This window comes from Leptidea sinapis, chromosome 21 (genome assembly GCF_905404315.1).
Source record: "Leptidea sinapis chromosome 21, ilLepSina1.1, whole genome shotgun sequence".
Lineage (NCBI taxonomy): Eukaryota > Metazoa > Arthropoda > Insecta > Lepidoptera > Pieridae > Leptidea > Leptidea sinapis.
Genome location: NC_066285.1, coordinates 11,987,600 through 12,014,561, shown reverse-complemented (window position 1 = coordinate 12,014,561; position 26,962 = coordinate 11,987,600). Strand labels below are relative to the sequence as shown.

At 34.0% G+C, this 26,962-nt stretch overlaps 1 protein-coding gene across 4 annotated transcripts in view; it reads left to right on the top strand.

Annotated features, from left to right (window-relative positions):
- Positions 1-26,962, top strand: part of LOC126970610 (teneurin-a) — an 88,023-nt gene that overhangs the window by 13,520 nt on the left and 47,541 nt on the right. For 3 of the 4 annotated variants that reach the window (XM_050816624.1, XM_050816626.1, XM_050816625.1), the window contains exons 2-3: positions 6,407-6,696; positions 14,185-14,244. In XM_050816624.1, coding sequence (XP_050672581.1) covers positions 6,569-6,696; positions 14,185-14,244 — 188 coding nt within the window. In that variant the 5' untranslated portion in view covers positions 6,407-6,568. The remainder of the gene's footprint in view (positions 1-6,406; positions 6,697-14,184; positions 14,245-26,962) is intronic. The other variant, XM_050816627.1, reaches the window with a different exon arrangement.

Sequence of the window (26,962 nt, the reverse complement as noted above, 5' to 3'; positions counted from 1 at the left end):
TCAGAGTTGGCACAGCTTGCACTGTTTACGTACAATAATAAATGTAACTATTTTTAAAGTGGTGGAAATAACATTAAGTGTTTTAACCTTTATAATACAAATAGTGGAGCGAAATTATTAATTTGTTTTGTCTATTAAACATTTCACACAGTTAGTTACCTCGACGTTTTTAGTTTGAAAAACTAAGCAGTCCACATAACAAAATCTTTACTTTATGAACGGCGTATCGTTGCCCTGTCGGAATTTATTAGCAACCCTCCGGAATATAGGTAATGTACACGAACACACAATATAGTGAAATATGCAATGTATCCACCGGGATTTCCTTCTTATGTTTTTAATAGTGTTTTTCATTATTATAATACTAGAAATAATGTATTGCTTGTAACTAATTCTAGTAGTCTTCATAAGATACAAAATACTTTTAAGAGTAAATGCACTTTTATAATAGTAGTAGAAGTAACTAGTATAATAACTAGTAAATGCCTTTTTATGCCTTTAGTGAAATTCCGATTCTGACTAAATATATATTGTTTTTTTTTTTTTTTCAATTTATTGCTTCCCAAACATATAAGAATCGATACACTCTCATCCTTAAAAATAAAGTAAATACTGTTTCAACATACTCAATCGGTACTCCTTGACACTGTTTCTAACATTGAGCGTACATTCAAATTTATATTGATGTCAAATATCATTCACATGATTTGATTAAACAATGAAACTTGATATACGATGAAAATAAAAAAAGAATGACGCGACAGTCACATTAGTAATATGACGCCTGCGGGGCATAACCAATATCAGTAGCTCAACCATCAATATAATGCTGTGATACTATAATTACGAAACAGTTGAATTATACTACGGAGAATTAAAATTACTTAATATTTCATTTTGTATTGGAAAGGACTTTTTTTTATGGAAAAAGAGGACAAACGAGCGTACGGGTCATCTGGTGTTAAGTGATCTCCGCCGCCCACATTCTCTTGGAACACCAGAAGCATCACAGGAGCGTTGCCAGCCTTTAGAGAAGGTGTAGGTGCTTTTCTTGGAGGCCTTTGCCTTTTACTCGTGGCAGTTAGCAGGTTCGATTCCTTTCCACTATCTTTTATTTTCTACGTCTTGTAAGTACGACGTTGATCGTCGTTTTAAATTATAATATTAATTGGCGGCTTAAGATTAATTGGCATAGAGGATCAGTGATCAATTTCCGTGCCATGGAAAATCACAATACCAAATACCTCACCGATATGCAAGTGCAAAAAGGTTTCAAATAGTAATCAAAATAAGAGTTGTATAATATTTTTAAAATATTCAGTAATGTAAATCACTTTAGTGAAAATCAAGTTTGATAATTCTTTTACGATTTTTATTAGTAAAACGGTTAAAAAGTATATCTGGTATAATATATTCGAGAGAAAACATTTAATTTTATTTACTTTATTACGTTTTAAAGTGATAACCCTCACTTTAGGATTAGTACACAAATAAAATTTGAAAACAAAATATGATTTAAAAAAACATAGATGAAGCCACAACCTGAGAGTTGAACAAAGCATACAAGATTTTATGACGATACGTCACTCGAACGGCTAGCTCAGTTGGCAGAGCGTTGGCACGGAACGCCAGACGTCGTGAGTTTGAGTCCCGCTTCGTTCATAAAATTTCGTTTTCTAATTTTATTTGTGTAGACAAACAATATTACAAAAACAGATCTGTGAGTAGAGAAGATTATAAAAAATAGAGAGTAATAAATAATAATATTATAATAATAATAACTTCTTTATTTCGACCAACAATAAAGGCTGTTATTAAACACAAACCATAGACTTAGTAAACACTAAACACCGACCAGCAACTGAGTCGAAGCGATCAATTGAATTACACACATCATTAATAAAAGCTTAAAGCTCATTCCACAGTAGCGATGTAATACAGTGCGCCGTTGTGCATTGAAAGTTCAAGTGCAGCCCTTACGAAACGAGACGGGAATAAATCAGTCGATGGGAAAACGATTCACGTTATCTAGACCGATTCCTCATAGCCTTATAAGTATACTACTGTGTCTCTAGACTTAACTGTACTTACTGTTTCGTACTAGTAGTACGTTCATTTCTCCCACGTTAAATTCCTATCTTGCTCATTTTTTATTCCTGAAAGCCCTTGCCCTTGCTGTTGTTCCTGATTGAAATCAAAATTCTGAGTGGCATCGCAATTGCTCCCGTCACTTTGTTACTCGTGAAGTTTCATTAGCTCTATAATTTCACTTGCCTCCGCGGCCGCGTCCCTCAAACCGAAACACATAAATGTAGCACAACTGCTCATCACGGCAGGAAAAGGCACCCAGCTAGCCTTCATCCTATTCAATGGAGCCTCCAACTTGCTATCTGGTCAACTCTTAAGAATATCGGGATAAAATGTATAACGTACGGACAATTGATGTTGAGAAGATAAGATGTGAGGCGAAATAAACAAACAAACTGAAGCATTTATAATATACTTATAAGTCACGATATCGGTGTATTTATATATTATGGTATATTGTCTCGCTACAAACTAAAAGTGTAGAAGTCCTCGAGCGTTGAAATGGGGAGAGGCCGCCATCTTAGTTACGTCATAATGACATATCATCTAGCCAATTAAATATCACCAAGCAAAAGTACCAATGGCGACTACTCACTGACGTCACGCAAATATTAATGTGACAAAGTTGAAACTCGCTAAATCTTCGAGAATAATATAATTAGATCGGTGGTGGATCATTAATTTTAACGGTTTTAGTCGGCAGGTGGATTGTAAAACTGTGGCAAAGGGTTAATATATTAACAGCCAAATTCAAAATTAACAGTTGAAACGGGATATCCATGATTAAGACTTTTTTGTTTCGCAACATTATGATTAGGACACTGTTTCAATCGTCATGCTCACGGAGCGAATGGATCCGTTAGAGAGTAGTACTGGTAGCGTACTGGCAGATATATCCATCAGCATCACCGACGATCACTACTATGGCTATATTTATTATTTCTCATTGGTGTTTTAGTGGTGCAACATTCAAGCACTATTTTAAAGCTTACGTTTGCAGTTATTGTCGCAAAGTATACAAATGATTTAAAAATTATCAAATAATGCATTGTATTGTTAATTCATAAATACGCGCATTTTATTTAGGATGGATTTCATTTAGGATGCGTTATCTTTTATCGTCAAGTAGATAGATTTTTTCACAGTTATCGTTTATGTAGAGAGAAATATTCACTCCAAATCATTATTAATGTTAATAGTGCTCAAAACCATGATCGTTTTAAAAAGTGTGAGTTATAAAAATCATAATTTAACTATGATTTTTTACATTATAAACGTTAAAATTAAACTAAGAAAATGCAGGTTGCATAATATTTCAGTTTGAGTTTGTTGATAATTACAATCATCAGTTCTATAAGGAAACTAGTGATGGCACATCATCCAGGCTCAAGAATAAGTAAAGGAAGTCTTAAATCATCGAACAAATGCTATTCTATCTTTTTTTTTATGGAATAGGAGGACAAACGAGCGTACGGGTCACCTGGTGTTAAGTGATCACCGCCGCCCACATTCTCTTGGAACACCATAGGAATCACAAGAGCGTTGCCGGCCTTTAAGGAAGGAGTATGCGCTTTTTTTGAAGGTACCCATGTCGTATCGTCCTGGAAACACCGCACAAGGAAGCTCAATCCACAGCGTTGTAGTACGAGGAAGTACTTTAATTAATACTATCTCCATATTTTTTGTCATAATAGTTTTAATTAAAGTAACTTATACATTGTACGCTCTGGCATTTCATCAGGCGAAAAAAATTACGTTTAAAAACAAACTGGATAATTTATACCGTAACAACAAATAACAATATTTGAATATTTATATAATAATAACAATATTTGAATATTTTCCTCTACTTTCTTTGTGTAACTTTGTCACTTACTTAATTTCATAATTCCAGGGGTAGTAAAATTAGTTCCAAAAATAACAATTAATTTTGACTTTGGTGTTAGTTTTTATTTGATTTCTCCACACGTGTCAAAATTAAACGGGTTGCAGAAACAGTCATACGACAGGCATAGAATTCCCATTCTCATATGCTTAAAAGTTACTTTTTAATACGGAACCCAAAAAAAAAATCATTCTCAATACCAGCTTAGATGGCAACGAGACTAGCCATTGACTTCGTGAGACTGGCTTAGTCCAATATTAGATTTAAACAAATTAATTTATTTTAAAATCCATCATATGAAAATATACATAAATTTCAAAATTTTGATGAAATATATCCAACCTCAAACGCATTCTAACATGTGAAATATTTACAAGGCATAATAAAAGTATGATGTATATATGTAAATCTTATGTTTGCTTTTTCTCAAAGAAGCCCGTATGGAAAACTCTAAATCCTCTTATTTATTCCTATTCCTTATCCTTTAGGGATAATTCGGGACAGATTTAACATAATTCGCCCACAACTATTTCCATCGAGAGGACGCTTTGGGAAAATCAAATCTTGAAGGGTCGCGTATGTCGGGTTAAGTTAAAATAACAAACACGTGAAGGAAATCATTTTTTTAATGAATTCACGTATCCTATATCACGTAAACTATATTATTGAGGATCAAAATGAATTTAATTTACAACTAAATTTACAATTAAATATTTGATTTAATTATACGTAAAACACAAAACTACTTTTTTCAAGGATACAACTCTTAACTTTCAGCAAGTCATCTCTGCCAGTGAGAGGCTCCTTTGCACCGGAAGCCGGCTAGATTATGGGTGCCCATTTCTGCCGTGATGCAGTAATGTGTAAGCATTAGAAGTTTTGGTCTGAAGGGCGCCGTAGCTAGTGAAATAACTGTGCAAATGAGACTTGACAACTTATGTCTCAAGGTGACGACGCAGTTTTAGTTCCGCTTAGAATTTTTGGGTTTTTAAATAATCCTGAACGGCACCGTATTGTAAGGCAGGGCAAGGCGTATTAATTACCTATCAAATACATTTTAAATTTATTGATGATATATTGATGTTGCGGCTGTCCATAGACGGTTGCCTCACCACTCCACATTACGTCAGCCTCTTGCCTCTTTTATATAATAATATATAAATACAGTTTATTGTAGATAATATTATAAAGCTTAAAACTCAATTAAATATGTTTTCGTCTGAAGAGAGATTCTTGTATTATAATCTTTCTTTTTCTTCTCGTATTAATTCTTTATAATTTAATCATTCCAATAGTACGTTTTTATCACAATCGAATTTAAAAACTATTGAGTAGTTATATCTTAATTGAATATCAAACTGATTTTAAAATCAATTGCATCTTCATTCTTCAGAGCTTGCAGACATTAAAGTATTTTCAAAATTGAATTGAGCTGTTGCAAAATACTTAATATGGTATTATAGTTTATAAAACGGTCTAAACAACTAATTGTTAGTAATTACCGCTACCCATATTAATTATCAGATCTGATAAAATACAATAATATCGCCATAAGTTAAATACAAACTTTTCACTACTTCAGCGCCATTATTTCCTGAGTAATTGATGTTTTATGCGTGCTGAGTCACAACTCATAGCACAGCGACCAGTATTTTAATATAGTTCGAAAACAAATATACCTTACATAGAGGAAGGGTAATGAGAGCACGCCCGTTGCATTTGTCCTCAACAATGTATGAGGGTAATTGTTTGACATGCAAAGCGCTGAGATCAACCAACCGCCGCTCCTCTCGCCGAGGGAGCAAGCTGGTATTGATATACCGTCTGTATGCACCCTACTGTGTACACTGTATACCCAATAAGCTAAAGCAATGCATCAGCAATCAGTTTACTAGTTAACATAAACTATAAACCAGTTAACATAAGCCTAAACTTGAAATAACTTAAAAGCTTATAAAAATCCGTAATCCAGCAATCAACAGTTCAATACAACGGATTACCTTAAGCTCTGTAATTTTTATTAGATATTTCATGTTAGAGTTACAATAAACTTCCAGACAGATAGTTAAGTATACTCAAAACATAATTCTACACAAAAAAAGCACTTTGTTCACACTATACACAAAGCATGTTCTTTGAAATAAATTTAACCACATCATGTCATGCCGGTAACGGACAGCCGGGGCCTCTATTCATTCGGTTGCATCAATTCTATTACTTGCAATATGCCGGCTTGCGTCCATTTTTTGTCGATACTAATAACTCGACGAGCTTTCATGGCACCTCGGCGCGGGCGCAAAAAGTTTGAAAGCAGGAGTCTAGAGGGACCCGGTGGGTTCTAACAGGAACGTACGTCAGTCAAACGTGCAGCGCCACAAAGACTGGTTGCGTCGGACTTACGTTCTAACACATAAAATAAATTATTTCTTACAGCTGTCTTACGGTGACAAAGATGTTAGTTACGAGGATTTGAACTGTTAGTGAAGTTAGTTATGATAATGGACGTTAGTGTTATTGAAATGTAAGTGTTAGATGTTAGTGATGCTGGTCGGTCCGGCTAATATTTAGTAGTGAAGTGGACTGGTAATCAACAAAATGACGATGAAATCGCTGAAGTACAGCGAAAGGGAGGATATGATGGAAGGTTTTAGCCCCGTTCCACCTCCTTTGCCCCGGAGACAACCAGTGAGGAACATTTACGCGGAACCCTTCGTGGATCCGAGGTAAGTTTATTATTTGTTTACGCTCTGTTTATTTTTATTGCATTGTTAAGTTTTGTTATTTGTTTCTGTTTTGTTTTAATTTACATAAGTAGCCGGGTTTGGATAGGTATACGGCTTAGTAAATAAAATAATCTTTATGTTATGTGGAATGAGAAGATTATTAGTTACGTGATATGAAATAATTTCACGCATTCAAACTCAAGAGTAGGCAAATCCCAAATTCCTTAAACTTAAATTCCACTTTTATTAATAGTACTTATATTTGAATCATCAATCGGAGAAGATTAGCTATAATACCTAATGTAGAACGTAGAATGTGTCTACAAAACACTTATTAAAGCAACAAAGAAGTGAAATTTTCCAATTAGTATAAATACTATCTAGGTACTTATTTATTCATTCAGATAGTTAAATCAATAGCACATCTTTATACAATTATAATTTTAGTAAGTACATAGGTGATAAGACAATATGACATGCCTTTACAGGTGTAAACAGCATTCACAAGTGTGATAAGCAAAACATTATTGAACAACTTATTCATAATAAATTAAAGAAATAAAGAGAAAATACAACCAAAAATGACTTTATTACATTTCTATTAAAAAAAGAAAGAAGTATAAATATAACTCCAACGACATAATAATTAACTTTTAATATCTATATTATATAAATTGAATAATATATAATGCAATGCTGTGAATACATTTAATTCCAATGGAAACAGACATGAAACAAATAGCACTTGGAAAGTCCGAGAGAACTTCATTAACTCCGATCCTTTGTTAAAAATTAACAAATAAAGTCATCGTTGGTCGGCAGCGAATTTTAATATTTCCCGTGTTTCGAAATGTTTTATTCATAATTTGAGATACTTGAAAAGTTCCTGCGACGTCATAACGGAACGAGGAAAATTTTCATCCAATTGAATAGTTGGAATCAATTGTCGATACTTGTTTACCTTCGAACCCCAACTTTCTACCGTCTGCGCCCCTTGTAGGGACCACTCGATGCCTCATGAAAGTAATAATAAACCGCCCGAAGCCACTGAACATCCATTTCATATCGTGAGACTATATAAACACGCCGCGGAAACCCTGCAATACTCTAAGGACCACATAGCATTATTAAAATAAGGCCATATACGAAACTAATTCTGTTGCTCTTTACTCGGGTATCCTTTGGGGCTTTCCGGGCACATTCAATAAAATTTTCGGGCAAATTCCTTGCCAACAGATGTCGTAGAATATGTAAATGAAGTTAGGAAAAATCTTTACTCACATTTCTATATATTGGATACTTGTATTCTCGTATCTTGTAAGCGTATTTTGATTTATTAAGTTTACTGAGTTTAGTTTTCAGTTGCTTATTTTAGCTGTTGTTTATTGGTATTGTCTAATATAATTTTAAGCTTAGTTATTCGTATAGACAAGATTGACGACTAACGGATGTGCGGTACTTCTCCTTCTCGTTAATCATATTTTTATACTTGGCGCACGCTGTGACGACGGTAACCGACTCCGACGAGCAGTTTGTGCCATCTGTGTCGTCCCCAATTGTGCTGAGCTTAATTTCGACACATTCGAGGGAGAGTGACTAATAAAAGAAGAAATTACATAAAAAGTAATAGACCACAACTGTTTCAGTGAAAATTATAGATTATACTTTCTTGGTTGTCTTGTCACAAAATTATCTTTAAGAAATTTGTCTCTCAGCATTTTCATTGTTTTGTTTTTTAATTAACTAATCATTCATTATTTTGAAACGGCCAATGAAATGTATGTTTAGTAAACATAGAGGACGAAAGCTTAGTTGTGAGAAATAATATTTTATCATCAAAATCAAGAAATAGAACTTGCGTCCCGTTATACGAAAACTTTATATAGCTCAACAAAACAGGCTCATCGCGTTGTTAATAGCAGCAATTCGATATGGACGAGTGATGATCGATACCGGATACGTTTGACGCCGTATTCCTAATGTACAAGGAGTGAGTTCAACGTGTTAACAAGGTTCAAACACAAGCTTGGTATCGCATGTGACGGTTAGGTGCACGCAATTGTGACAGATAGTATCGGATAGCAGACCCCTTCTTAACCACATCGTCACGCTCTCAACTTCAGGAGCCACTACTGTGTCAAGTACCTCAAACAGTTATTTTTGAGCATTATATGTTTTTTACCTGACTAATTGGATAAGGTTATACGTTTCAGAAGTGGGATACCAGAAATACAATTTTTTTTTAGTATCAAATTCTAAAACTTACAACAGACACCGGATGCACATTTTTTGTACATTTTGGCAAATTGTCACAGCCTAGTGTTTTTAATACTGAAACAAAGCTGAAAATGAATACAGATAATTTATTAACTTCCATTTTTAATTAAAGTTGCTATTAAAGAACCTATTCGGAAATAAAAGGAACCATCGCGAGAAATGAAGATTCCCTCTAGGTCTGCTTCACGTCAAGAAGACCTAAAGCTTGTTCCTTATGGTCATTAAACAAGATGCTCTAAATCAGTCCCTACAGTTAAAGAATGTGGCTCGACCAACATTTTTTCTTTCCCGATACGCAGGTTGAATGTACAGAAACATCCTATTCATAGATAAAAAAATAATAATTAAAGAGCACTACAAACAAAATGACAACGCTGTAAATGTGCAACGTGGTCATCTTCCTGCGTCACTCATGGTTTGGTGGCTCTACTCTATTTTCCTCCTCCACTCTACTCTCTTTTCCTCCTCCAGTCTACTCTCCTTTCCTCCTTTACTCTCTTTTCCTTCTTTACTCTCTTTTCCTACTCCACTTTACTCTCTTTTCCTCCTCCACTCTACTCTCTTTTCCTCCTCCAGTCTACTCTCTTTTCCTTCTTTACTCTCTTTTCCTACTCCACTTTACTATCTTTTCCTCCTCCACTCTACTCTATTTTCCTCTTCCACTCTACTCTCTTTTCCTCCTCCTCTCCATGACGAGTAGAATTTCTTAATGGGCAAAACTACACAATATCTCTCCTACAGTTTTAAAAATATTCATAAACATTCATATTAGATCAGTTTTAGGGTAGCATTCAACATCCAAATTATATTCGTTATAAAGGTCCTGTCAAACAAAATCAATTTACAAGGCAATCAGTAATGAGTGTTACGCATGGATGAATTTCACCTTCATCTTCAAAGACGCGATCGAAATTCTAAGAGGTTTGATGTCAAATATTTGGTCACCCGGATGGAAGTTCAGCGAACCAAGTAATTATTTCTATATCGAACGGACAGACAAATTGTTAACATATCAATATGTGACACTGAAATTGAAGTGAAAACTTCTACACGCAAGCTGAACACTTTATTTTAGGAGTATCGAATGACACTAAACTATCATGCTCATCTATGTAACACCTTAGTCGACAATCAGACTAAACAGAGTATTTCATTAACAATACTATTTAATTATATCGTTAATGTTATATGGTATCTTACGAATATAAAAAAACAGTAATATATAATTTCTCTATATTTATTTATTTACTTTTTAAATATTTTCTTACAGGAACACATTGTTGTTTTTATTTTGTCAACACTGTATCCTTTAAGAAAGAGTTAAAATAACTACCTTAAACTAGTTCGTAATAAAATAATCAAGTAGTACAAATACAAATCAGTAATATAATCGTCCACATAACAACTAAAGTATTATAGATTCACATACAATATTAATTACAAAGTAGTTATGTTACGAAGAGCTATTTGTAGTTCACGAAAAAGTAAATAAGAATTCGTCAAAACATCAAATCAAAATCACTTTATTCACGTAGGTCCCGGAAATGACACTTATGAATGTCAAAAAATTGCTTTTCTTATTAAATTTACCGCCACTTCGTAAAGGGTTTGACTTTAATAAGAAAAAGGGGCAAGAAATTCATTTACACTTATATCGTTTCACAAATCTTTTCAATTACAATATATGCATACTGATAAAAATACATAAAATAATTCTCTAAATTCATATCAATATTAAATAATCACTAACTAGTACTACGTGAAAAAATAAATATTTTTTAATGAAAATAAGGGACGATACGAGCGGGTTGTTCAGTAGATGGAATTTTAATACGCCCTGCCCATTACAATACAATGCCGCTCAAGATTATTGAAAAGTTAGAGTAAAATATTAAATTCTCACCAACGAACTACATCTAAAAGTAAATAAGAGTACCTATCTATATGTACTCCACTAAAGAAGCTAATACACATACTTGAAAACAGAAGGAAATTGATTTTAAAGTCTTGAGATTGAATCACTTAGTGTATTTCCATTAAATATGGGGTCTTTACCGATATGGAACATACGAGTCTGTATTCTTTAAATCTTCGCCGCATCTCGCTACAGGAAATTCAATTAGCTTCCTAAGCTTTCATCTACGTTATTGACAATCATTTCATTAAATGGGGACTCGTGAATAAAATTATTAAATTATGGTATACACTTTGAGTTTACTATAATATTAAGGTGTGACACCGAATGTTATTTATGTATTATATTATATTAAGGTGACAATTTGAATTTTCACTCTTTTATGGGAACTTGATGAAAATAATACTATCTCTATTCTATAAAATGACTAACCTAAACTAACTGAAAATACAACTTACAAAACAAAAATATACGTCGTAGGAATGTTAAAACAAAATAATATGTGCAGTTATGAGTAAAATCAAAGGGCTTATATAATATTAATGAAAAGATTTATACATAAAAGTTTTAAGAATTCGATCGATATAACGATGATATCCGAATCACCAGTGGGAGGCTCTTTTGCATAGACTGCCGGCTAGATTATGGGTACCACCCCGTACACATTACTGCCGTGAAGCAGTAATGTGTAAGCATTATTGTGGTTCGTTGTGAAGGGCGCCGAAGATAGTGAAATTGCAGGGCAAATGAGACTTAACATCTTATGTCTCAAGGTGACGAGCGCGGTTGTAGACCCACTCAGAATATTTGGTATTTTCAATAAATCTGAGTGGCACTGCATTGTAATGAGCAGGGCATATCATTTACCATCAGTTGAACGTCCTGCTCGTCTCATCCCTTATTGTCTTAAAAAAAACACCAAATTTTACTGTGAGCCCCGTAAAACAGTTATAGTTTTTTTAATAAGTATACTAAGTAGTAAGTAATAATAATGGATTAATAACTTAAAACATTATTTTTTAAACTATTACTTCGTTTTAATATCAGATAATATGTGTAACTCCTTAAAATGAAATACGTGAGGACGAAATGCGTGACTTGGAAAGGATTACGTGTCATCAAAAATATAAACATGGATAAATGTAATGAGCAACATAATATGATGTTTTGAACAAAGGATAATCCAGGATTAGGATAACGATTCTACCGTCACAAAGTTCGACGTAAATCTTTCAAGTCGACATCGATCGACACGCTTGCATTCCCTTCTCATACATAGATAAAAAGTTCCATCGGTGACAGTTTTAAAAACTTATCTAGTAGGAAACAAACCACTTTTCGTTTGAATAATTTACTTGTAAGGTGAGGCTCTGAACACAATGGCACGACTCTAATAGTTTCCGTTTTGAATAAGAGATGCCTATTGTCTCTACTCGGTATTGATTGAGCCCGTTGTCTCAATGCCCTATAGGCTTATGTTCCGCTCAACAATATAATGAATTTTTTCATTGACTTTTCAAGTTATTACTAAACAAACGATGAATAAATGAACACTAAAAATATCATGAATTTTCTCAAAGTTGATTCTATTCGAATATTTTTGGAACAATACATCTTGCTTAGATAACTAATACGTCTATATAGAGTCTCTTGCTGTTAGACAATCGATAAAAACAGGCAGGAATATTTGTTTAGTGTGCGTGACAAGCTACGTCTTACACTCGCGATTTGTATGACACTTTGTGCTAGTTCTAAAGTCTATTTTTTCGTCCTTTTCACAGCTGCCATAGTCTATCTAGACGTATAAATGATCCAAGACATCTTATTACGATGTAATCTCATTGTGATCTACATTTTCAAATTCTCAAAGTTCAATGAACGTTTCCTTATTGAATTTCTAATTTTAGTATTTAATATTTCGTCACGCCAAGCCACAGATAAATCCTCGACGTTGACATAGACAATATCAGTAGAATCTGTGACAGCACGTTTACATTTCGTTTCAACTTCCAACCGATCAGTAGACGTTATCGACACTGGCTGTTTTAGCTTTTAACCCTTTTAAATAAACAAACCGTCGTCGTACCAACCGAATAAATACAAGGCCTGTTTGACACTGACACCTATAAATAACAGTAATGAATAGGCGGTCCGCATGACCGCAGTAATATGTAATGTCGACATATCCTATACAGAATGTATTTAAGTCCTTATTTAAATATTTATTATTCGGAAGTTTGTACACTGTCTCGTTTTCAAAGTCATAAATAACATATACAAACGTGTACTCAAATCTTCAATGTACACTTTGATTTAGATAATTTATTAACCATAATACGACGCTATAAATAATTTAATTCAGAATATCCCCTATATTTATAAAAATTATTGTCAGAACAAAGGTATTGCATTTATTCTTAAACGCTTTTTATTAGGTTCACCTGTATGTATACATATTTGTTTGTAACCGACTCATTTGTGCGCGATTTTGACCCACTTTTTAACGGCCAGATTTAGTTCAATCTTCGTAGATTTATCGAGGACCGATGACAATACGTTAATTTGATAAAATTATCCAGTTTTCAATTTGCAAATAAGTTTTTTGTTTATTTATATAACTTTAAATCAATCGTGTATAAGGCAGGAATTGATGTTAATTTTAAATTTCAAAAAATTTAAATTTTTTAGTACTATTTAATATGATATTTTTTAAGTAAATTATTCGTTTTTTAAATTTCAAAATGGCAGTAAAGATGAAGAAGCGATGTAGTTCAATGCTGCGTCACTACCGATATTGAACTGTACATATGCGGTGAGAGTTAGCCAAACATTAGACCACACAAGATGGCTCCATTTGTCCCAAGCCCGACTCCCCAAGAGATAACAAACGTGTAGGGCAGGCCGCGTTCCGTTCTCGGCAACACTTATATAAACACTTGACTTGCACCACAAACAAAGCTGCCCCTAACTCACTTTTTACCACGAAACGCCTTTTCTTTTAGTTACCCTTTAATACTTCGCAGTACGGCATACCTCGCGTGTCTACTACGTTTGTTTACGTCCGGAAATTCATGCATTTTACCACAATGTAGAGCTAAGCGGAGATACATACGTTACCAGAGGAATGTCTTTTTGGTTTAATTTACTGTCCTACGCTTACCGTATAAAATGAAAAGGTAGAATGAGATTCCGTGTCCACTTCTACATGGTAAGCAATAAAACGAATGTTTCAAAGCCACGTCAACACAATTTGGAAGAGAGAAATATTTCTAATAATGGTTTTGGTCTTGTCCAAGGTACACGTCATCGGGCGTTACTAACGAATGGCTCGCCCTACAGACCCTAAATGCCGAGCCGTAAGTATTAATGAGTCGACTACGAAGCTCTATATCTGCGAAGGTTGCCGATCATTACCATAACTAACTCCACTATGAACGTAATTAGAGACACCAATAACATATGGAACACTCGAGATGCATTAATCCATTTTGATTTGGAAGGGTTAACGCTCTGGGGCGAGCGTGCATTACACGTCTCCAACGCACGGGCATCTGTAATTACACTCATTTATTACAATATGCTCTCGTTATCTAAACATAATTCCTTTCCTTTTAAAAAATAAATGAAGAACAAGATATGTCTTAAAATTATTAATAGCTTCAAGTAATTATCATACAAATTTCTTTATACATTATTAGAATTGTCTGATATATCTCTTAATTAGTATACCGTAATATACCTTGTAGTTACTTCCTATACATTTAATACACTATGTTTGCAAGTCCCTTTTTTGTAAAGTTGATAATAATTTCATTTTTTTTTCATTCATAATAATATATCAGTTAAGCAAATAACTGTAATAATTTTCACTTTTCTAAATAATTTGTGGGAAAATGATTTTAATTATTAATTTAATTAATTCACTTTTGTTGTCAATATCAAACTAGATGACATACACTAGAGAATGTGGCCAATTAAATTTAAAATGTCAAATGAGTATTCAATCATATTATAATCTCACAAAAATATTCAATATGAGTGAATTATAAGTATGCATTGCATTCTATTGGCAAGTGCATTCAGCTGTTCAAGTCCGTAAGCCACTTACAGATGTTTTAATAATATTCCTTCTTATATCTTACAAATACAAAATACAAAAATCTTTATTCAAAAAAGGAACAATCACAAAAGGGTTTAACAATGGGCCCCGCTCTTGGTCAACGTGTATCGCGGGCTTCCTAAGCTTACTTAACAAACACGATTTTAGCGTTGAACTGTTGAGCGATTTGTAAATATCAAAATGAAAAATGGCAGCACATTTTAAGTGCAAATATTTAAAAGATATATATTATGACTCCTGCACAGGCTTTATTTATTTTCTTTATCTTTAAAAAAAAGATTTAAATCGCAAAAAAATCACAAAAATCGCATACGCGAAAGGGATAGCAAATATATAACACAAACAAATGTTTCTCGCTTACTCTCAATACCAATCTAATTTTTGTGTCTCTGTCACATTATTGTTCATCTTCTATCTACGCTATCACCGCTACCATATTTATGTTCTCCTGGTATCTATGTAGTAATATTTCGTGCGCATGACGTCAAAATATATTAAGGTGTACTCGGGTCATACATAAGACAATCTCTTCTTCAACTATGATTGCCTGGTACCAAAACATTGTATAAACTTGTGTTACGAATTTTCGATCAGGACATGTGTCATGACCCGAGTTTAACATTTTATACCCATCCCAAGAAAAGTGCTCAACGCCGCTAAAGAAGTTTTCACTTTCTAAAATTGAAATAACAGCAACATTAAATATTTTCTAAATAATGAAGAACAAATAGAATATCTTTTATAACTTGTTGTAGAACCTTTATAATTGGACTCGGATAATTTGAAACAACGGTTGTTTGTGTAAATATTAAATGTTAAGACGGAGCTGTAGCTATCCGAGTGGAAGGGAACCAATGACCCGATACCCTTATCATTTATTTGCTTCGGTCAACCGTAAAGCGAAGCTCGGAGCGCTGCATTGGTGCAAGTTTACTGGTCGCTTCGTCCGCCATTGCCACTTGAGAATAACGACTGTGAAATAATAGCTACCAACAATCGTTTTGTTTGCCTCGTGACCCCTTCAAGTGTTCGTTTTAATTAATATTTGCTCTGATTTCTACACAACATTTTAGAGTGTTAATTCAATCACGACAATAACAAACAAATTGACTTTTAAATTGCTTTCACAAAGAATGAGGGATGACATATTTGAAAATGCGCCATAAGAGCTCACAATAACAAGGCACGTTAAATTCGACATTTTGATTTATAATAAATTCACATAATATATTGCGGATTGTTAAATGGCACCGCGTAATAACGAAACCGAACCCAACCGTATTTAATTGATAAAATATTACGCATGGAATTGTCCTTTATACATTTCACGGCCCATGAATTGGATATGGGCGAAAAATGTAGATGAAGGAAAACTTCAATATAGTTTAATTCAAAGAAGGGATCGCGCAAATTCAGCGGGATTAATGTAATGGAGTGCAATGGTTCCATCACGCCCCGACCAGCAAACTACGAGTATTTATATAATGGGTACACTGCTTTATTTATTTCATGCCGCTTTTTAACAATAGCATATATATTATATTAACTCTTAAATCTTTTATAGTAATAACTTGTTTTTTTTTAATGAAAATAAGGGACGAGACGAGCAGGACGCTTCAGCTAATGATGATTGATACATTGCCCATTACAATGCAGTGCCGCTCAGGATTCTTGAAAAACCCCAAATATTCTGAGCTGCACTACAACTGTGCTCATCACTTTGAGATAATGTTATAATTGTGATTATTTTTTATACGAGTAGCATCGCCTAAAATGTTTATTCATACCAAATACTAGCATTATTCCCTTACATCATTTTTACGTCTAGAAAGACTATGACAGCTGTGAAAACGTCGAAAATAATAGACTTTAGAACTAACCTCTAGTTTGAGCAATTCACGCACACTAACACAAATCATAGAAATGGCTAGTGTTAGAATTAGCTTGTCACGTACACTAAACTAACATTCGTGGCCTGTTTTTATCGGTTGTCTAACAGCAAGAGACTGTACCTTTAAACATTCAAAAGAATAAACATCTTGAGTGAACTCTTTCCATTTAAAAATAATACGACGAAGATAGAATGTGATAACATTTTGAATCATGAGAAATATTTACAGTATGACTGGGAGTTAGAGGGAGGACAATATTGTTTGAAGCTAAGCGACGCCCGAAGCAGTGCGCGGCACGGGCCTTCCGTTTCTTTGTGCCGCTGTCGAAATAATATTGAGCTTTGGGTAAAATACGATCGACTAGAGGATACGTCTGCAAAACCATTTTTCCGCTTCGCTTAACAATGGCAGGACGCTTAGTTAAGACGCATTTCGCAGCGAACTGTATCGCGATAGTTATCTCTCAAGTACGCGCCCCATTCTGGGATTCAGGCCATTATTTTTTAGACATAGACATTATTTATTCAACATAATCACAAAATGATACAATTTTGGACTTAACTATGGAGTGTATAATCTATTATGCTGAATAGATCCCCTCATCCGCGTTCGTTGCAGTTATAAACTGTAAAACTGGTTTCCAGAAGGCCCGGACCCGTGAAACTCAGCTTAAATGACAATTATTACTATGCTTAGTATTAAAATTTAATACAAAACCATCTATTTAATATAAATTATCACTATAAGAGAAAAAGACAACAATATAAAACTACAATAATTTAACAATGTAGACCATTTATAATCTTAATTTTCACTGTTTCATCAAATCTGCCAATGAAATATTTACTAACACGTCGTTACCATTTCTTTCTGAAATGTTAAATATATATGTAAATCGAATCATAAAATATTCAAAGCTAAATATGCCACTAAATTTCATTCTAAAACTTAAATCATATCGACTTCACCTAGCGCCATTCTTACAGAATCTATTGCCGCGCTGAATTTGCATTCCTTCGCCATTACCATAATAATATCTTCAAACGACAAGTTCGTAATAAAAGGTTATCGCTATCGCATACGGGTCGCCTTTGCGTATGGAAATTTCGTAAGTATTATGGCCGACTTCAACTCACCTAGAGGTGCGGTCGCCATAGCGCTTCGCTAATGGAATATTGTTTACCGCAATCTACTCGGTGCGCATGAGCACAATTATTTACGTGTAGGTCCCAGCTCTCCGAACACGTAATTGGCCGTTTATTCTGTATCGCAGTTCGCAGCTATCGCCTCCATTCATTCTTGTGATAAAGCCTAAGGCGCAGTTAGATCACACTAGAGTAATTTTATGGCGTCTAAATTTACAGCGGATTCATTGATAAACTAGTCGAAATATACTGGATGTATAAATAACATCAGAAATGACTTAGTGTTGTGTATTCGGGATAATCTCTTAATGTAATTTTAAAACAGTTCATGGTGACGAGCGCCCTTGTAGTGCCGCTCAGAATTTTTGGGTTTTTCAAGAATCCTGAGCGCACTGTATTATAATGGGTAGAGCGTATCAATTACCATCAGCTGAACGTCCTGCTCGTCTCCCTTATTTTCATAAAAAAAAAAACATTTCACAAATAGAAAGCTTCCCTTAGAACAGACTACAAAATACAGATTTAGACGTGATTTCAGTTTTCTATCTTTGAAAGAGAGAATGTCCGTCGGTAAAATTTATGTTTTTAAAATTAAAAAAAAAGAAATAATAATAATTACGTACCTACATGACAATAAAAATAAAAATATGAATTGAAAAAGGCTAAATAAATGCGGAAAAAATATTTAAACTTCATTTAAAATATAATTTTATGAATGTTTGGGTGGGTTTACTGGTAGTAAAGTTTTAGTTTTAAGTGTCGATTCTCGACTCTGAACTGGGAGTTAGTTTATAAAAAATTATATATTTTTTGTTCAAGTTAAATTTTGTTTGAAATCTAAAAATTATACTATAATTAAAACCGACCTGAATACGACGCTTACCAAGCACTCGAAGGTAATTATTTATTAGTGCTTCCGTCGCGCGCTGGGTTTCCAGGAAAATTATATTTGTTAAATATAGCTGAGTGTGGCGTATCACCAGCCCTTCTCCATTCATGATTCAATTCCGATATTACCTCACCGTGCCTCGCGCCGGAAAGTAAAACAAACATGGTGTCATAAAAGTTATTATTAATAGTGGCGGGTTCAATGATTTCTACGTACACCTATTTTAATCCCGGCGTACATATGTACGAGTGAGATTGTACGAAATGCAAATTTATAGACGGCCATTACTGACGAGGTTTACATGACCCGTCGCACCAGCTGCCTCAAATGGAAATTAATGTCTTTTCATTTATTATTAATAATTTTACATTCATGCCAGTAATGTCTCTTATTATTATTTAATAATAGGCTTAGCATTCCGTCTTCGAAGACGATTATCGATTCCAATTAGGAAAGAAGTATTCAGATGTTTTATAATTAATTGAATGGGTGTGAACGAAGTTGAGCCGCTCCGCCTTACCACATACCTATCTTATAAGTATTTAAGTATAGTATTTTATAAATGCTTGAACTTTTATATAGCTTCTATACTAAATAGGTTAATCATTAATAAACTTTGTGTACAACAACTTTGCTTAGGCCCCGGGAAACCTTAATCTATCAAATGTAATTTTAGACCTGGGAAATGTAAATACCTGGGAAGGGTATAATAAAGTCCCAGCCACTGTTCAGGCATTACCTATATATAAGTTTAAATGTTTTATTAAAAAATGGCTCTGTCGTAAATCCTACTGGTCCACAGCTGAATATCTAAGTGATCCGACAGCCTGGCACTAGACTATGACTATTTTATAGCAATAGCAATGACAATGCTGGGAGAATTTCTTGCGCCGCTTCTTCTCTCTCAGAGCGCCATTTGTTTTCGAAGCGGTAGTAGTATCTGTAAAATGAAAATCATCAAGAATATCAAAAATGACATCAAAAAGAATTCTTAAGGAATCAATTTTGAGAAAATAAATGCCTTTTATGTCTTCTTATTTATGCCAATACAATATTGTATACTTGATTAAAAAGAGCGCAAAAAAAAATGCTGGGAGAGTTTTTTGCGTTGCTTGTTCTCTCTCAGAGCGCCATTTATTTTCGAAGCGGTAATAGTGTCTAGTATATTAGAAATGACATCAAAAAGAATTCTAAAGGAATTAATTTTGAGAAAATAAATGCCTTTTATGCTTTTATATAACACAAATATAGACTTTTATGTGATCGCATAACATTTATACCAATATCGATTTTTACTGGTGTTTACTCTAAATTTTTATGCTTATAATTGTATTTTACTTTATTTTTGAAGGAATTACAAGGATTCTTATCAACTAATTTACTTCATGACTTTGTAATATAAAAACCGTTTGAGGGAGGAAATTGTAAAAGCGGGGTGAAACCATTGTTACACATTTCGTTTTAAATTGCGGGGGTTTCTTTAAATTTACACCAGTGTTTGGCAATGAGGGAGCGGCTTCTTGGTCGTTACAGATAGAATCAATCGATTTACATGAATATATATTATTATCAAGGGTCGGTTTTGCAATGAATAAAACTTTCTGATAAGCTGACGGATAAAATAACTGTTAAATTAAAACATTCAATATTTGTGTATTGAATTTTTAATGTCAATACAGAGCATGAGACTTTGGATAATTTAATTACGTTGGCTTTTTTATGGAATAACAAATAAGCGTACAGGTATCACCATTCTTTCTGCCGTGAAGTAGTAATGTGTAAGCATTACTGTGTTTCGGTCTGAAGGGCGCCGTAGCTAGTGAAATTACTATGCAAATAAGACAACATCTTATGTCTCAAGGTGACAAGCGTAGTTGTAGTGCCGCTGAGAATATTTGGGTCTTTCAAGAATCGTAATGGGCAGGGCGTATCAATTACCATCAGCTGAACATCGTGCTCGTCTCGTCCCTTATTTTCATTAAAAAAAAGTCACCTGATGTTAAGTGATCATCGCCGCTCAAATTCTTCTGCAACACCAGGTAAAAGAACCGATCACAGATTACTGGATCCCCGACAATTCAAGCGGACTTCTGCTTTGCCCGCTAAAAAAATATGATTCAAGTTACATATTTAATTCATAAAACAAAACCAATACATCACCGCAAACCCACTGCATCAGGTTGTGTGACCTGATGAAGCACCTCCGAGTGGTCCGAAACAGATTCCACAGATTGGGAATGGAGCGACCACCTCAGGCTATTAAATAAGAAGTTTAATTGTACAATATAACTTATATTTTTTGATGGAAAATGCCCGCTGAGTTTGTTGCGCCCATTCTTCTCAGGTCTGAGGCATTCATTTTGGAATGGAAGGTTTTGACTTTCAATAAGAGGTCACATCATATTTTGAATAATTGAATTTGAATAAATAAAGTTATAATGTTTCACTAAAGTTTTATTAATTCGAACACAATAAATACACTTACAAATGCAACGTAATAATAATAATTGCACACATCATGGTTCAATATCTAATTACCCATCGAACAAATATGTTGCACGAAATAACATTGAATATGTTCATGTATGAAATAATTGACATAAAACAATGACTAAGTTCACTGGCGACACCGCGCTATAAATATCAATAAACACAAAACCCGACCACTGACCTATTATTAATGTTGTTCATTCAATTCATACTATAATTAGATTACAGATTTTGAATGTACCATTCATCACACCCACAAATACAGTTTTAACAAAAGACTATTCAATTCTACGATTACAGAAACTCTTATACACATATTGTTGCAACGTAATGTATACACACGCGATGTATGAACAAGATGTATGAACGCCGGTAAATAATGGAGATGTAAAAAAGCTCTCGTGTTGTATTTTGTTAACATTGGTTGAGTGTTCACTTTCTAAATTACATCTCAAATTTTAGAAAACTATTCTTAATATTTAGTATGGCTTAGAACAGAATCAACGGAATACACAGCTATATTAATAAGACTTAAAATAATTTGTGGTTATTCAGAAGTATTCAGTCGATACCGACTCGCATTTTATCGCTTTGTACAAAAATATTACTAAAAAACCTTTTATGAAACTATGATGCAAGTAAAATTATTTTCACAAAAACATATTCATATAAGAATAATAATTGAAAAAAAAAATGATTTACTTATTGATGAAATAAAAATATAATGTAATGCACCTCTACTCCGCGTCCGGCTGTATTGCGACATGCGATAGATTTAAAAAAATTGAGGCGATGTAATAAAAGTTTCACTTGAAAATATAATTTACCATCTTCATTTTTATTACTTGTTGTAACAGACTCAATTGTACTCGTAATACACTCTTTCAAAATGTCACAAGTCTAACTATAACAGTTTGTGAGATACATTGTGAGAACAGCAGGACGATTGGACAGACGCACAGAAAAAGACGCAGAGCCAAAATAATATATTGTCATTGGTTACAAGTAAAATTGTATTGATTTTATATGCAAAGGATATATGTTTCTATACAACTGCCTTTTCACTGGCAGAAAAACAGTTTTAGGCATTGTATCTCGATCCAGACATCAATAAACAAGTTCGATAATCGTATTATAATGACTAGGTACATAGCGCTCACCTCCGCAAACCTATATTTTAGATTGCTATGCAATAAAAGCATGTTTCTGTCCGGCCGATTCTCACACGACTGTTCGAGATAAATGGTCGAAGTAGTCGCTCCAAGGAGACGCGTTCTCACGGCCCGTGCCTGTGTTTTGCTCTTTTTGTATCATCTGGTTTCCGAGTTAGAGGTCGGCCAAACCGCTTCGGAGCTAGAAGTGACCGCTGCACGCGCGATCGTAAACATAAAAACTAAAAGACCGCTACGACTCGTTGACGCTTAACAAGTTCCATACCTGCTGTGTTAATGGCGAAGCACTGCAATGTTTTACAATCCCACAACTAATTCCTGACGTTTCCTACATTGAGAGAAAACCGTTAATTAATAAAATCTGTTAATCAAAGGCCACTTGTATTGCTAGCCTACGTAATACTTTGTAGACTTGAAAACATTTCATCTTGTAAAATAAGGACACTCGCGTTAATTAAAGCGTCTCTTCGCGCGCAACGGAACACCTCTTCTCATTATTTACTGCTTCATTAAGAGTTGCCTTCATGAGGAGCTGTCAAAATCTCACTAACTTTCCTGTCTGCGACTCAAAATATTTCGTCTGACAATGGCCACTATCGTCGAACTTAATTTGTCTTCTTTGACAATTCATTAACTCAAAAAACTAAATTTATCTATTAGGTCTTAGCGGTAAATTAAACACAGACTGTTTTATTACATAAAGTTAAACACGTGTTTAACACTAGTTTTATAAAAGTTATATTATAAATCTATGGACTTTCTGTCACTGACGTCTACTATGTACCATTGAACTGGCCGGCTGTCAAAGTGCTTTTGTTTCTGTTTGATATTCGCCATTTTTGGCGCTGTTGGCCATGTAGTGAAAGGCTGCGGAAATAAAACTAGTGATGACAACCTAGTGGTCAACATAGATGGTGGCTAACTATTTACGAAAAAAAATTGTGAACTTTATTACGTTGATTATTGAAGTATATATAACACGGAAAACGAACAAAATTAATTAATATGTAAAAATACTTCAGAGTATTGTACGTTCCTTCGTAGCCATTTGTATTATACGTCAAAATTAGTTCGGTGGTCGTTCGCGAGTGGCGCTTCAAATAGGCACAAAATATTTGCTGTCAAACATATCGAACAGCCTGTCCTGTGGTATTTATACAGGTTAGTGCTTTCTGTTGTTTAGCGTTCAACAATCTTTACACATTGCTTATATTTAAACACGAGTCGAAGCTTGTCTAAGTTGTGTCTAACGGATAGATCATATTCATATGGAAGATTATATGGTGACAGATAGATGACAGCTGACGAAAATTGCGTTCCTTTAATTGTTCCTGGACACATCAGTTTAGGTTATGCTTTAAACTTTTTAGTTAAACACAAGCTAAACACTCTTTTGTAATAGAAAAATATTAAGAAAATTTATTGAATTAGGCGTTACTTTCTCAAGTCTCGTGCCAGATTTTGGCGAGACAACAAGTCCTGAGGTTGCCTCGTCTAGAGGCGAAACACGTGTCGAATTGTTTTAAAAACAAATATTGGCGGAATTAACACTAAAGAAAACTTAATTCATTTGTAGAAAAATATTAACTCTATTTAAGACGTCGTTATTGTCACTGCTTAACAAAACACGTGCTTAAGCTATGTTTAAATTATTTTTTGTAGTAACACCGAAATATTATAGTTCTCGGAACACCTTAGTCCGAAATTAAACAGAATAACATACAGGCTGATTTCGCCATCTATACAAATCAGTGAATCTATCATTTCGACTGTTTCATATTGCAAACAGAGAAGCATATTGTAGTTAAATAGTTACTTTCGTAGAATGCGATTTGATGTAACAAAAACAAATTATCTTTATGATTATTATAATATGGCGCGGAAATGATGTTCTCCAACCAGTAATGACCCCGTCGGAAGGTAAGGTTGTAATAAAACACAAAAAGATAATAGACCTGCAGACTCTATAAAAATCAATTTAAAGTACAGTTACAAATGGGCGGAGTAATCTTTACACAGTTACGGTTATTTAAGTTATTTAGATATTGGGTTATTCAACAATCCTTACGACTACATGAAGAATTAAAAACATTTTTTGTCTTGAATAAACTTATTTTTAAGCAAAACACGTAACTAGTTTGAGCCACGTTAATGATATTTATTATTAAATTTGGGCAATCTTTTTTAAATTATATCATGTATTTGTTATAAAGGGTAAAGGTATAAAGTAAGGTAATCCCAACGAAGAGTTTTCCGACGGATTCAAATTCAAATATGGATGTAACATCACTTATTGAAAGTCAAAAAAACTACCACCCATTCCAAAATAAATACCTCGATGCCAAAATGGATGCTTCGAACAACAATTATCAAAGTCGTTCGAAGTAATAGGGAACGTCACTGAATCATTTCGTGACACACCATTTTAATAATGTGACAAACCAGTGGGAGGCTCCTTTTGCAAATGATGCCGGCTAGATAATGGGTACCATAACGGCGCCAATTTCTACCGTGAAGTAATAATTTGTAAGCATTACTGTGTTTCGGTCTGAAAGGCGCCGTAGCTAGTGAAATTACTGGGCAAATGAGACCTAACATCTTATGTCTCAAGGTGACGAGCGCAGGTATAGTGCTCAGAATATTTGGGGCTTATCAGAAATCCTGAGCGGCACTGCATTGTTATGGGCAGGGCGTATCGTAATATGGTAATCATCAGCTGAACGTCCTGCTCGTCTCGTCCCTTATTTTAATAAAACAAAACTTAAGCGATAGCTACGATAAAATAATATTTTATGTTGTGTAAATAAGTCTTGTCGTTACGTGGGACTGCGATTTATTACTAAATATAAATATATCTGTGATATCATTACTATTCCCACTACAAATTATGACCTTTGAATCCTCAATAGGTTTTTTATTTGCAAGTTTTTAAGTAGTGATTCACATAACGACTACGCCCGTTTCCAATTGTGATCTCAAAGCGAGATTAAATAAATTTGTTCATCTTAGCTCGCCCTCTCGAATATTGTTTAAAAGAAAATTACAATTTGAATGTACTCGAAACATCTTCAACTGAATCATGTTCTTGCTAAATTAACCAATTATTTATAATGTTCCGGATATTTTTTGTTTCAAACAAAAGTAATTATGTCAGGGAAGAGTCAGTTGGCAGCCGAGACGGCTCACACCATATGGTATGAATTTCTCTACAAGAATTGTCAGGGAATTTCGTTTAATTGATTAATGGGTTCTCGAGGCCGACCTGTTATATGCTTCGCTCGTCTTTTTTGTCGGAATCTCAGATAATGATACGTTTTAATTGAGATAAAAAATGACCATATGGCGCAGGCCGAGATTCTATTTGCAACAGTTGTTGGGACCACGAGGTATCCTAAATTTCTACCTGTCCTTCTATTAATAATCATAAGCGTGCATTGGTTTTCTAGTAAGGTAGGCACTGTGGATCTAACTAGTCGTAGTTGAGCTTTGGAATATGCAAAGATTGCTTACCGTAGGTATTTAGTATCTAGCGTAAAAAAAAATTATGAGTGAGTGTTAAATAGAAGTTTGGTTATAAAATAACGGAACCAAATTAGACTAAATTAACTTTAACTCTAGTGCTATATTTATTTAGGTTCATAAAGAGGTAGGCGCTGCCTAATTGCCTATATGATAAGCACGCTCCTGTTAATAATAATAGTAGAAATAAATATGGTATAATATTATGTTTGTTCAACGTTTATTAATAATCTTAAACTTGTATGTATTGTAAGTATCTAAATATAAAACCATTGTATAGATGATATATATTTGATGATGAAATCTCCAGGGTTTTACTTATAAGTAAAAACTAATGACCTTAACGACATGTTGAAAATGGGACATTACTTCAAACTGTTCTACATAAATTGCTGACTAATAGTGATCAGACATCTTGTGTATTTTATTCTTTTATATTGTGTCTTACGAGGTATTTACTTATCAAGCGGCTGTTTTGTTTCCCAAGCGATGCGATGGTTGGACAACATAACAGTCCAATTATTTTTACGTCAAGTCTCAGGGCTCGCTTGATAATTGGTGTTTAGTTCTGGCCAAAACTTTAATTACGTTTGGCCAATGGTGTTATTTTTAATAATAAGAGAGGATCCAGACTTCCCTAGTTTGATGGGACGGCTTGATTTTAGGTCAAATTCAAAATTCCGGCCCGGAATAAATTAATTAACTAGTGCCGATTTATGGAGATTAGTCGGCCTCAGATTTTTCATATTTATTAGTTATGCCCATTTCAAAGTATAAACACTTTTGTAAATGGTAGTTCAATTTAAATGAAAATAAGGGATGAGACGAGCAGGACTTTCAGCTGATG